Here is a 14,615-nt window from a genome sequence, read left to right as displayed (position 1 = left end):
AATAAAGATGGCCTGCTAGCACACAACCAATTATAATAATCATCATAAGGCAAAAGGTTAAAGTTCACCTGATGGGTAACCACAGAGATGCGGGGGTTGTCCAGGTTGAGCCAGGACGGGATCTGTCCATTGGTCACAATGAAGATGTGCCGCACCCAGGGAGCGTGTTTCTCCACGGAGCGCAGCGAATAGCGAAGCTCTTCGTTATCCTCGAAGCGGCTCGCCGAAACATCCTCGTCCTGCTTGGACTGGTGAGAGAAAGAGGGTAGACACGCTCAGTTGACAAGAGCTGAATTCAAGCTTTTCCACCAAACTCAAATTGAGAAGTGCTGCTTCATCAGAACTTATACGTCACTCTAATGTAAAGAGGATTTCTGTTACAAACTCCATGAGATTTTGTGGTCTTTGTATTTGTACTTTGCACAATGACAATAAAGTTAAATCTAATCTAATCTTCTTTTGCTATGAAACATGGCAAAAGTGATGTGTGAAAATGATTAATTTAAGAGCCAGTTTCAATTCAATTCTGGAATTTTGCACAAGCCTGGTATGTATGTACCGGTATGTATGTATGTATGTATGTATGTATGTATCTATTTATCTATCTATCTTTCTATCCCTTTACCAGCTGAGTTACCTGCGTGATGGCGCTGAGGTCCCAGAAGAGGTAGGCCGGGCTGATGGTCAGCTCTTTCCCATCCAGAGTCAGGTTCTTCTTGGCCTGCTGGGTCAAGTCGCTGAAGTCCTGAGTGCTGTTCAGATGCAACAGGGCGATACTGGCCTCAGAGTATAGCTGCAACTGTGGGGGCGAAGGACGATTTATTATTTAGGGTGTATCCACAAACTACAATATTTACTGGGTACACATCGGTGCAACTATTGGCCAGTGTCTTCTACATGAATTTCTACATGAATACCGTTTTGCAATGGAGATATGTATAGATATGTTTTTTTTTTCTTTAAATGTTCTTTTAGTCGAGGACAAATCCGTATATGAGAAACAGTTTAGATGCAGCAGTGCGATACTGCACTCAGAACACAGCTGCAGAGGGAAACTTTATTATACACAAACCACAACATACACGACATTTACTGGCTGTAAAATGAATAGATTTAGATTTATGATTTTCATTTTCAGTGTAAACAGTGTATTGTATGTACAGGTACACACACACACGCACACACACACGCTACCTCAGAATAAACATACTATTCTAACTCTAGCATGACAATGTACGTGTGTGTGTGTGTGTGTGTGTGTGCGTGCGTGCGTGCGTGTGTGTAAATGTGTGTGTACGTGTGTGTTCCAGGATTGGAATGTAGCACAGCCATCACACATCACACACGTACATACATACACACAAGGCCAACTGTCTGTGAGATCAGGTGACAACATTTACAATGTGCTTTTTGAGTCCTACTCAGAACCACAGATAGTATCCCACCATGAAAACCCATAAAACACACACACACACACACACACACTTTACTACCATACAATTTACTACCATCCATATTCTTCACACACCTGCTTCAATCACAAATCCCTTCCTGAAAGACAATACAGAAAACTATTCAGTTTATGGTGGTGCATCCGATCACCAAAGCCATATGTGTTAGTGTTAAGTGTAGGCTGTAAATCACTCTAGCTCTGGATCAGATTGATACTGTCCGAAAACAAGCATGACAAAGAACACTCACATTTATGGGAGACATACGCACAGACACGTGGGTCAATGACGGATAAGGTTTTTCAACAGGCCAAATTTAAAATTCTAAAAATAAGAATTTCTGTTTCAATTGTTCAAACATTAAGAATGTTGGGTATATCAAAATCTATATTAAAAATTCAAGTATTCAAGTGATTTTAGTGTTTTTTCATGAGAATGAATTGGTTGCGGCCTTAAAAAATGTCATGTGGTGCGACCACAGATTATCTTAAAATTAAATGTATTTCCTTAACATGCTTAAAAGTTTGTTTACAAGTTCTTAATAATATGAACTGTTTAGAAACAAAGTATTTACATTTCTTTACTTTTTGTGAATATTGGACTGATATTTTTGTTCTACACTGTCATTGTCACCTTATAAAATATATTTAGAACCCTTATTTTTCCTGTAAGTTTTATAAAACTGATGGAAAAGTCTGAAAAATAGCATTGACTTAAACATACTATATGACTGATTAATAATTTAACCACAGAAATGTTATTTTTCATTTTGAATTTAACACAGTTATTGCTATTATTGGTTGCACCACATGATGAGTGGTCGCACCAAATGACTCAAGGATCTCATATTGTTAAAAATATAAGTAGAGAGATCAATAAACTGTTATATTTTCATTTCATGAGGGCAATATAGTGCTTGCAAAGCAAAACAAAAACAATTAAATAAAAAATAAAAGTTTTACACAAAGTAAAAGATTGTTAAGTTTCTAATGATGTTGAACATGTCCATATATTGGTAAAGGTATAAAAAGATAAGCTTTGTTAGGGCATTTGAAATATAGAAGGTGATGAAAACAAACACACATAGAAAGAAACAGGAGAAAAGGAGGTAAAAGCGTGTGAGTGATCGAGGGGATAAACAGAAGAAATTCAGGACGTAAAGTGAATGGGATTTAGCAGATGATTTTAAGAGATGGGGCAGGAGAAGGTATTAAGATAGACAAAGGTGCATGGTTGGATGGAAATGAAGAGATGATAAAAGATAAAGAAATTAAAAGATAGACAGACAGACAGAAAGACTAATAATGGCAGAATGAAAGCTTTTTTGAGTAAAAGAGTGAGACATAGAAGTTAGGCTAACTAGATGGGGAGGCTAGAAGACAGACAGATGATGGATAAAGATAGATAGATAGTATGATAGAAAGGTAGTTTGATAGATTGATAGTGTGATAGATAGCATGATTGTGTGATAGATAGTGATCTGTGATTGATAGTGTGTTAGTGGGATAGTTAGCGTGATAGATATATTGTGATAGATACAGCGATGAAGAGAGTAATAGGCCTAGTGTTTAACAAATAGAGATAGAGTGAGAGTGTGTCTGTGTGTATGTGTGTGAGAGAGAGAGATTGTGTGTGTGTGTGTGTGTGTGTGTGTGTATGTGTGTGAGTGTGTGTGAGAGAGTGAGAGAGAGAGAGAGAAAGTGATACAGAAATGAAATGGGGAAGTTTACAGAGCAAACAAACTTAAACAAAAAAAGATGATTAAACAAATTTGATGATGTTGCCCAATCATAATATAACAAATAAAAACAATAAAATAATGTGAAACAAAACAAAAATAATGATAATAAAATCCTATATCACAGTGTTAACGCCCCTCACCACCACATACTGTACATAGTGATAGCCTATTTTTATGATGTTGATAATAAGTGAAATATATCTTTCTTGCTGAACAGAACACAGTGGGAGGGATACATGATTAATAAATGTACATTTACCAAAGTAAACTTACATGTACAGTGGGCATCGCTTTCAAATGACCACTTCATTCGCGCATTACGAGGCGTGAAGCTGCGTGAAGCTTTAGTACCGCTTTCAGCCACTGTGCGTCGCTCTGCCACTGTACATCGCTCTGCCTGCCGCCCCTTCTGAAAAAGCTCGATTTACCTCGATTTAGGCTATTGGGTATGGCTTAAGGCTTGACTACACGGTGGTAACGGAAATCGAAATTTGCTGTACATTATTGTCAGTGTTGGGTTAACGCAACTACGCAAATCAAAACAGTGGTGTGATAATTGAGCCAGTAGAGAAATAACTGTTCAGAATTAATCTGTAGCCTTGGGTAGGCTTCTGCGATGTTTTTAACAGGCTACGCTATAGAGGCTTAGACAACTATGACCCACGTTTTGGTTTCGTAAATAAATTTCCCCTACTTCTTGACTGCAATGTAGTCAATTGACTGCTTGACATGTCATTTTTATTTTTCTGTACAATAAACAAATACATCTGCTTTATGCCGCAGAATTACATTCATATTTGGAACTTACATAGTCCAATGCATCGTTACACTACGTTAGTGTTTCCCAAAACCATAGTAGCAACGAACATTCGCAACCACTATCGTAAAGTTGTGTAGTTACAACTACACCTCTCGACCTGTGGTAGAATGCTAGTAGAAACATAGTTCCAGGGATCTTCATGTCAAAGACGTCACTGACGCCAGTTATTTGTTTGCAAATTAATAATTATAAATATATTTAGGTTTCTAATTGATATTTACACTTTTAACGAATTTTTATGATAGTATGAAGTACTCTTTGTATAGGGTACTATCTTAATTGCTTTATACTCAATACTTGACCAATGGCTATTGCATCTGTCTATTGAAAGTGAGAATGTGGCATGTGATCTACTGTGTAGGCTTCATAAAATAAAATAAACAGATTGCTAATGGCCTACAAGCTGATCTGGGGTGCGATTCCCGTACAACTACGGAGGTTAGCTTTTTACTAACAGGATGCATCGTTCAACTAACCAACATGTAAGTTACGACTGTTTCCCAAAACTGTCGTACTTACATAGTACTGTAGGTTTGGACCATGATAGTTTCCAAACTTCAGTAGTCTGGACTAAGGGGGTTAATGACGTTTAGTAGCACGTGAACGGGCACCTGCACATACTTCTGTGGCGCATTGCGTTAAGGCCGGCAGATGACAGCCGCCGTTGCACAGCAGTTACCAGTCCCCTGTCAAAGAGTTCGAATCTGGGTTAAGATTTTGACAACAATATTGACATCATTGTTTACCTAAGTTTATCTTTTGTGCAGATCATATTATCAAAATCAGAATCAGCCTTCTTGGCTTGGTTTGCGTAAACTAACAAGGACCCCCCCCCCCCCCATGAAAATCAAAGGCTACATATTCTCAGCTGACTCGTCAAAAAGTGCACACCACCTTATTATTATCTGCAGGTGTGTGACTTACTTACGTGCACATGGCTGCAAATTGACTTTTAATTTATGTATTTTCTGCCTTGGGCATTTTAAAATATGGATGTATGGTGGTTAGAAAACGAATAGCATTTTGCAACTTGACAAAACACTGGATTAAATATCGTAGGCACAGGAGAAAACTTGTACATCCATTGGCCCGTGGGGAGATCACATGCCAGTTGCCTCTCCCTTCAGTGCTATGACTCGTTCGGCTGTGAGCTTGTTTCGCCAAAAAAAACTCTATTGCAGATATCAATGCGTCTTTGTTCATGGGTTTGGCCTCACAGCAGAGGCTTAGACAACTATGACCCACGTTTTGGTTTCGTAATTTGCCCTACTTATTGACTGCAATGTAGTCAATTGACTGCTTGACAGGTTATTTTTATTTTTCTGTACAATAAACAAATACATCTGCTTTATGCCGCAGAATTACGCACTTGGCCAGCCTATAGAACGGGCACATTTTGGAGAGAATAGAGAATGTACGCACGCAAGAATCTGTAGGCTATTTGTGGCTGGTTACCAGCAAACAATGTTTAATGCATTAACTCAAGACGTCAAAAATTTTCTAAACAACACAAACAGAAAGGATGCAGCAGGCAGCAAATGTAGGAGTCATTTCCAGTGGAAGAACAAAATGCTGAATGAAGCCCAAAGATATGAATGCATATCTGGCAAGTTGTTATTTTTTGAAGACGTAAATGGTTGGGCTATAGGCCTAGTTTGCAAGAAGGAGACATAAAGCGTGAGCATGCCACACTATCCACAGCTGTGGTGGTGGTGGAGGGGGGGGTGGGTGGGTAGGAGGATTAGCCTACTGTTAGCGCAGGATTTATATACAATTCTTCAACAGAAGGCCTGCCTCGAATGCAGGCTTGCCCAAAAAAAAGGCCTGTGGTTTGCGCAGCATACAGTAAGTAGGTCTTAGTGAGTTAGGAGTCCTCTAGACTTCTTTTAAGCTGTCTCAGAGGTGGAAAGTTGCGTTCGTTGGGGGCAGGGCCGGATTAACAATTCATAGACCCTTGGGAACAAATGTCTGATGGCCCCCCCTGCCCCCCAGCCAACGTGAATCGGGCGGTCAGTTAATAACTTAGGCCTAATGTGAAGATTTGTATTGGCATTTAAGGCACGAGCGCATCTGTGAGGCCAAGCCTCACCAAGTAGCCCATTTGTTTACAACTAACATTACATTTAATTAAACGGCTTATAGGCTATGCTGAAATAGTTTCAACCTTTTGAATATCAGTGTCGGGTGAATTAGGAAATGCCATGGCTGAAAGCTGCTTGGGATCCCCCCTGTCAAGCAATAACCATACAAAAAGTTAAAAACAGATGACATGATGCGTGTCACTGACATAATGCGCAAATAATATAGCCTAGATATTCCAATATATTCGAATACATGTGTTTATTTTAGAGGGGATATTCGAACGTCATTTTTGAGCAATTTTGACATCCCTAGTCCACTGTAGGCTACGCCAATTGTCTATTAACACCTTCCACCTAACCCCGGTGAGTGGGGGTCGTTATAATGCGTGTGAAATAGCACCATTGAGTAGCCTATGCGAAATAGCCTTAAAATCGTTCCGGTGTTGTGTGCCTTCTGGTTTCTCCACCTACTGGTTTCCTTGCGCGTGCATGCGCTGCAGCAGTTGTCAGACATTCACAAACAAGTTGTTTTAGGCGGTTTGAAGTCGCTTTTCATACGCCATGAGCGCTCGGCTACATTACAGCCACTCGGACAAGACATGTAAAAAAATATATGTTTTTAAAACTAGCATTAAACTGGATTCGATCCCGCAAAAGCAACACACGCGTGACTCTCTCCATCCTGATTCCCTACTCTTTGAGCCAACTAATATGTTACGCGAATCAATTAACTATTGTAGGCTACCATTAAAGGAACACGCCACCCAAAATCAGTAGTAATATATGTTCTTACCTTAACTTTCACGAGTTGAGTCATACCTCTCCCGCGCCGGTAGGTGCACTCAAATGCTCTGTCGCGCGGCGCGAATGTGTTAGCATGTTGCTATGCTAGCGGGCTCTGCCGTGGCCGTAGAGAGAGGAACATAGCAGTAATCAAACACCTCCATTTTTTCCCTACTTAAATACAGTTGCACGAGTAGTTGAAAAATGTGTACGTCACACAACATGAAACGTGGCGATTTTCCAAGCGAATAAACAGGAGAACTACAATGTGTGGCGCAATAGCACTTGGGAGTACTTCGACCTAGCGTGATAATATTATTAACACCTAGGCTAATTGTAGATCCTATCCACCACAGAGTTTAGAATCCATGCTGGATCGACCCTCAGCCTCTCCCTCCCCTCTGAGCGAGAGAGAGGCACACACACTAGAGATGCGCTGATGGGCTATTATTTCAACCATAACTGCATAGCAAAACTTATCATCCATCAGCCATCCATCAGCACCAAAGTTTGTTGACCAATTTTCAAAACTGCACCCGCCCACCATCCGCTGGTTGTTTTAATGTAGGCTAGGCTATATGGGTGATGCAGCGCTGCTGACATGAGGCTAGAAAGCCCTTGCCTGTTCTAGAAAGACTGATCTAATGCAGCAAATATATTAAAAGGCAAAAGTTGTACATTGGCTAGGCCTATCCCCAGAATATCAGCAGCAAACTCAGTCTCTGTCGCGCAAAACAGTCTCCAAATAAAACGCACATCGGCCTGTTGCCTATTCTGCCAGCTTGTGACAATATATCGTCCAAAATGCTTGATTGCATTGCATTCTCCACATTTTTAGCTAAATTTTCATGTACCACATCAGCATTTTTGTTCAGTGAATCTTTTGTAAATTGCTTTACAATTACCGTCGGGCCCTTGTCAGCAGACTTCGGCTTGCCTCTTGCCATATTCACTCCTTGTCTTCCGATGTCATTTCTGAGTCATCTACAGATGTTCACCTCCCTAAATAGAACCAACTTCAACCTGTGTTATATCCTAGATGAGACTGCCTGGGTTATTTTGTTTAGATATTAGCCTAGCCTATATATAAAACTAATTGTAGCCTACCATTCAGGGAATAGGCATTTAAAAGAGAGACAGAGAGTGATATGACTAAGAAATGACATCGGGCGATGGCAGTGCGAGATGTTCAGAACGTAAGAGCTAAAACTTCTACAAACTCACTAACATCCACAGCGGAAAAAGAAGGTAAGAAAAATAGTCGGAAAACTTAGATGTGTAAGGCAAGCAAGCAAGTTTGGCGGTTGTTACTAAAAATGTGAACATGCACGTTGCATTGTTGTGCGGTGGACTTTCAGAATGAATGAATCCTTTTATCAAGGATTTCTTTCTTTTTGCAAAAAATAAAGTACAATAGGCATTAATTAGTAGGCCAGGAGCATGCTGAAATTATGTGGCAAATTGCGTTTTTTATTACAATGATAAAATTGTAAAAGGACGTGACCGAAGCTGAGGCAAGCCAGGCAATAGGCCTATAGGCCCGACGGTAATTGTAAAGCAATTTACAAAAGATTCACTGAACAAAAATGCTGATGTGGTACATGAAAATTTAGCTAAAAATGTGGAGAATGCAATGCAATCAAGCATTTTGGACGATATATTGTCACAAGCTGGCAGAATAGGCAACAGGCCGATGTGCGTTTTATTTGGAGACTGTTTTGCGCGACAGAGACTGAGTTTGCTGCTGATATTCTGGGGATAGGCCTAGCCAATGTACGACTTCAGCCTTTTAATATATTTGCTGCATTAGATCAGTCTTTCTAGAACAGGCAAGGGCTTTCTAGCCTCACGTCAGCAGCGCTGCATCACCCATATAGCCTACATTAAAACAACCAACGGATGGTGGGCGGGTGCAGTTTTGAAAATTGGTCAACAAACTTTGGTGCTGATGGATGGCTGATGGATGATAAGTTTTGCTATGCAGTTGGTTGAAATAATAGCCCATCAGCGCATCTCTACTGTGTGTGCCTCTCTCTCGCTCAGAGGGGAGGGAGAGGCTGAGGGTCGATCCAGCATGGATTCTAAACTCTGTGGTGGATAGGATCTACAATTAGGTGTTAATAATATTACCACGCTAGGTCGAAGTACTCCCAAGTGCTATTGCGCCACACATTGTAGTTCTCCTGTTTATTCGCTTGGAAAATCAAAACTCGCTTACCTGTGTGACATATTCGGGTTGCTTAATCACCTCAACCTGTCACTCCAGGGGAGAATGACGACTGTCTTTAAACTGGCAGATAAAGTCGCTGCATTTAAAGCCAAGCTTGATTTGTGGGGACGACGAGTGGACCGGGGTGTATTTGATATGTTCCAAACAGTAGTGGGGGTTTTGGGAGAGACAGAGGCAGGGCCCTTTCTCTCGCAGCTGGTGCGCGATCACCTTGTTGCGCTTTCAAATGAGTTTGAGCGTTACTTCCCATCCTCCAAAGATCCACGGCAAACCAATAAGTGGGTCCGCAACCCATTTGTCAATATCCCGAATAGTCCTAACTTGTCAGCACAGAAGGAAGAACAGTTGATCGAAATTGCAAATGACGGTGGCCTTAAGAGTGTGTACAGGGCCGTAGTCACCATAGACATTGAGGGGGACGTGTCCCCCCCAATATTCAAATATGACCGAAATGTCCCCCCCAATATTCGGACATAGAAAAATAAAGAAAGAATAAAGCGCTTTACTAGGCCTACAGGAAACCAACACGTATCTGAAATGTAATCAAACGTAAATAACGCACAAATTAGTGACCTATGGTTCCAGAGTAGCCTACACCCCTGAGTGGTTTGTCCTGGTGATTTTCCGTTTTTCGTTAGTGGCGTGCGCTATCAAAAGCTTCCATTTACTGCACCCTACTGCTGTGAGGTAGGGCTGTCAACAATATTGCAAAAGCTACCGGTACAATTTTCACAAAACTTCTTGGAAAGGTGTAGCACAGGCTAAGGAAATCCCATACATGTTTGGAGCCGATCAGACTGAAAGGGAACATTTTCCATATTGTAGCCTATTCTCGCAATGATAGCGAAAGTGAAACGTTTTATTTTAAATGATGAATTTGTGCAAGCCTGTGTCATTTCTTTCACGTCTTTCAACATAAATAATGCATTCATATGCTAGTAGTAATGCCAGAAATTACCGTGTATAGGCCTCAAATGATTGTTGCATCTTGCATATTATTTAGATTCGCACTCAATCGCGCATCCATGCAGGCAAAACGTGATCAAATGTGGCGATGTTTACAATACGTGATACAGTTAATGTGAATCGCGGACAATAACCAAAGAAAGGAATTTGCACCTCCATTCACCAATTAAAGGCTGTAGTAGGCCTAGTGTTTCTACATGTTGGCACAAAATGTCATTTATGTCAGAAGCCAGTCTATAATGCATACAGGGGTAACATGAGGTGAGTCAGACAGAAGAGGGGCCTGACTTAGTAGCCTATTCCTGAATCTTGTCCCTTTCAAACTACGTTAAAATTGTGTGATTAGCCGCCAGCATAATAAAATCTAAATTAAAAGACAAAATCTTATTAGGCTCTAAACCTATGAGTCTAATCCTTAATTTAAAAAAATCTTCAGGTTTAAGTAATAAGTCAAAGAACCACATTCTGTGTAATATAGAGGTTATCATAAGATACTCTAGTTTGTAATTTCTTTTAAAGTAAGTTCTACATTTTGAACACAAATGGGATGTACCAGTGAAGTTGCTTCTTCTCCACCCTTCTCTTTTCACAAAACTCACGGGGGGGGGGGGTTTGGAATAACCTAATTAACTGACCTAACTAACGACTTGTTTGTGATTTTTAATAATATTTTTGCATGGTAGGAAATGTATTGAAATTCTGTTTGGGGGTCCCTCAGACCCCACCACAGATTTGGTCCCCCCCAATGTTGACATCATGACTACGGCCTTGAGTGTGTATAAGGAAACCTCTCTGGCGGGTTTTTGGATCAAAACCAAAGCAGAATATCCCGAGATAGCCGTAAAAGCGCTGAAAACGTTGCTACCATTTCCCACCACGTATGCGAGGCCGGCAATGACTGCAACTAAGACCAAATTGCGCAATCGACTGGACATTTCAAACACACTGAGGGTGTCACTGTCTTCCATCACCCCCAGATGGAACCTTCTTGTTGCAGGGAAACAAGCACAGGGCTCGCAATGATTATATTCGTAATGCACGTTTAGTTCCCATGTTTTGTTCCCATATTTTGTTAAGCATGTTCACACTTATAGATGTAGCTTCAAGTTGTTCAATATTCATAGTTCATATTGTTCAATTTTCACTTCTTCAAGTTCACGTTTTTCACATGTTTAAGAGATCGTTACCTTCACTGTTCATACATAGTTCTTTTCAAGTAGGCTAATGCATGCACAACACATATGGAACATGGAACCCCCGACCCGGTCCGTGAAAAAAAAATAGGAAACAAACCGGTCCATGGTACATAAAAGGTTGGGGATCCCTGTTCTATTGTCTTTCCAGGCGCACACAGCTCGTTATAGCCTATCGAGTGCCTTAACAGATAGGCTCTGCTCACGAAGCTGAAGTTGGCCGCACATTCAGAATGCGGTGTAGTTAAGTTTCGATTCCACCTTAAATATTGCAATTTTCTACCGACAGGGGGCAGCGCTGACTGCAAATACGCGATGACACTGGCATTTGCCTAGTAGCAGACGAACATGTAGGCTACTCCTCACAGACGAATAAAAGCCTTTTTTCTGGTGACTCCATTGTCGACCAATCTTTAAGTAAATGATACAACATGCTTTCTGTCAAATAAATCGGTTCATATTGCACTTGTTTTGGTGGGGCTTTTCTGTTTCTTCTTTACATGAGCTATATTTCATATTTTACAATTTATGCACTAGATTTGATACCCATTGCTCACACATGATTTGCCGTGAGATATTACACCACATCCCGATACTACCGTCTCACAGCGTTCATATGACACCCAGCATGCCAAATTTCGTCGTGGAAAATGCCCATTTTTCTTACATTTAAATTACTATATTTCATATTCCACAGTATATGCACTAGATTTGATACCTATGGTCCATACATCATTTGCCGTGAAATATTACACAACATCCCGAAACTACAGTCTCTGTGCTTTCATTTGACACCATGCATGGCCAATTTCGTCGTGGAAAATGGGCATATTTCATAGATTTAATTTACATGAGCTATATTTCATATTCCACAATTTATGCACTAGATTTGATACCTATAGCCCATACATCATTTGCCGTGAAATATTACACCACATCCCGATACTGCAGTCTCTGAGCTTTCATATGACACCCTGCATGCCAAATTTCGTTGTGGAAAATGGCCATATTTTATAGATTTACTTTACATGAGCTATATTTCATATATTACCATTTGTGCACTTGATTTGATGCCTATTGCCCACACATCATTTGCCGTGAAATATTACACCACATCCCGAAACTACAGTCTCTGAGCTTTCATTTGACACAATGCATGGCCAATTTCGTCGTGGAAATTCACCCTTTTATTACAATTGAAATTACATGAGCTGTTTTTCATATTCCACAATGTATGCACTGGACTTGATACCTATTGCCCACACAACATTTGCCGTAAAATATTACACCACATCCCGATACTACCGTCTCACAGCGTTCATATGACACCCTGCATGCCAAACTTCGTTGTGGAAAATGGCCATTTTTCTTACATTTTAATTACATGAACTATATTTCATATTCCACAGTATATGCACTAGATTTGATACCTATGGTCCATACATCATTTGCCGTGAAATATTACACCACATCCCGAAACTACAGTCTCTGTGCTTTCATATGACACCTTGCATGCCAAATTCCATCGTGGAAAATGGCCCTTTTTCATAGATTTAATTTACATGAGCTATATTTCATATTCCACAATTTATGCACTAGATTTGATACCTATGGCCCATACATCATTTGCCGTGAAATATTACACCACATCCCGAAACTACAGTCTCTGAGCTTTCATATGACACCTTGCATGCCAAATTCCATCGTGGAAAATGGCCATTTTCCTTACATTTAAGTTTAATGAGCTATATTTCATATTTTACAATTTATGCACTAGATTTGATACCTATTGCCCACACATCATTTGCCGTGAAATATTACACCACATCCCGAAACTACAGTCTCTGAGCTTTCATATGACACCTTGCATGCCAAATTCCATCGTGGAAAATGGCCATTTTCCTTACATTTAAGTTTAATGAGCTATATTTCATATTTTACAATTTATGCACTAGATTTGATACCTATTGCCCACACATCATTTGCCGTGAAATATTACACCACATCCCGAAACTACAGTCTCTGAGCTTTCATTTGACACCATGCATGGCCAATTTCGTCGTGGAAATTCACCCTTTTATTACAATTGAAATTACATGAGCTGTTTTTCATATTCCACAAATGTATGCACTAGATTTGATGCCTATTGCCCAAACATCATTTGCCGTAAAATATTACACCACATCCCGATACTACCATCTCACAGCGTTCCTATGACACCCTGCATGCCAAATTTCGTCGTGGAAAATGGCCATTTTCCATTTAAGTTACATGAGCTATATTTCATATTTGACCAATTATGCACTAGATTTGATGCCTATTGCCCACACATCATTTGCCGTGAAACATTACACCCTATCCCGATACTACCGTCTCACAGCGTTCCTATGACACCCTGCATGCCAAATTCCATCGTGGAAAATGGCCCTTTTTCATAGATTTAATTTACATGAGCTATATTTCATATTCCAGAATTTATGCACTAGATTTGATACCTATGGCCCAAACATCATTTGCCGTGAAATATTACACCACATCCCGAAACTACAGTCTCTGAGCTTTCATATGACACCTTGCGTGTAATTACATCCATTGTGCAGTTATTCTTTTTTTCTGAAATATAGCTCATGTAACTTAAATATAAGGAAAATGGCCATTTTCCACGATGGAATTTGGCATGCAAGGTGTCATATGAAAGCTCAGAGACTGTAGTTTCGGGATGTGGCGTAATATTTTACGGCAAATGATGTTTGGGCAATAGGCATCAAATCAAGTGCACAAATGGTAAAATATGAAATAAGTAAATCTATAAAATATGGCCATTTTCCACGACGAAAGTTGGCATGCAGGGTGTCATATGAAAGCTCAGAGACTGTAGTTTCGGGATGTGGTGTAATATTTTACGGCAAATGATGTTTGGGCAATAGGCATCAAATCAAGTGCACAAATGGTAATATATGAAATATAGCTCATGTAAATTAAATGTAAGGAAAATGGCCATTTTCCACGATGGAATTTGGCATGCAAGGTGTCATATGAAAGCTCAGAGACTGTAGTTTCGGGATGTGGTGTAATATTTCACGGCAAATGATGTATGGGCCATAGGTATCAAATCTAGTGCATAAATTGTGGAATATGAAATATAGCTCATGTAAATTTAATCTATGAAAAAGGGCCATTTTCCACGATGGAATTTGGCATGCAAGGTGTCATATGAAAGCACAGAGACTATAGTTTCGGGATGTGGTGTAATATTTCACGGCAAATGATGTATGGACCATAGGTATCAAATCTAGTGCATATACTGTGGAATATGAAATATAGTTCATGTCATTTAAATGTAAGAAAAA

At 40.0% G+C, this 14,615-nt stretch overlaps 1 protein-coding gene across 1 annotated transcript in view; it reads right to left on the bottom strand.

Moving 5' to 3' along the window:
* Positions 1–14,615, bottom strand: part of LOC143136486 (N-acetylglucosamine-1-phosphotransferase subunits alpha/beta-like) — a 60,202-nt gene that overhangs the window by 20,919 nt on the left and 24,668 nt on the right. The window contains exons 8-9 of the mRNA XM_076297209.1: positions 638–799; positions 69–248 (exon numbers count right to left, since the gene is read on the bottom strand). Of these exons, the coding sequence (XP_076153324.1) occupies positions 69–248; positions 638–799 (342 nt within the window). The remainder of the gene's footprint in view (positions 1–68; positions 249–637; positions 800–14,615) is intronic.

Source organism: Alosa pseudoharengus, unplaced genomic scaffold (assembly GCF_046254945.1).
Source record: "Alosa pseudoharengus isolate Yale_2024_CS ecotype anadromous, Long Island Sound unplaced genomic scaffold, YU_APseudo_1.1 YU_APseudo_1.1_scf_20, whole genome shotgun sequence".
Lineage (NCBI taxonomy): Eukaryota > Metazoa > Chordata > Actinopteri > Clupeiformes > Clupeidae > Alosa > Alosa pseudoharengus.
The sequence above is the reverse complement of the archived record's forward strand: the minus strand, read 5'-3'. Positions and strand labels throughout refer to the sequence as shown.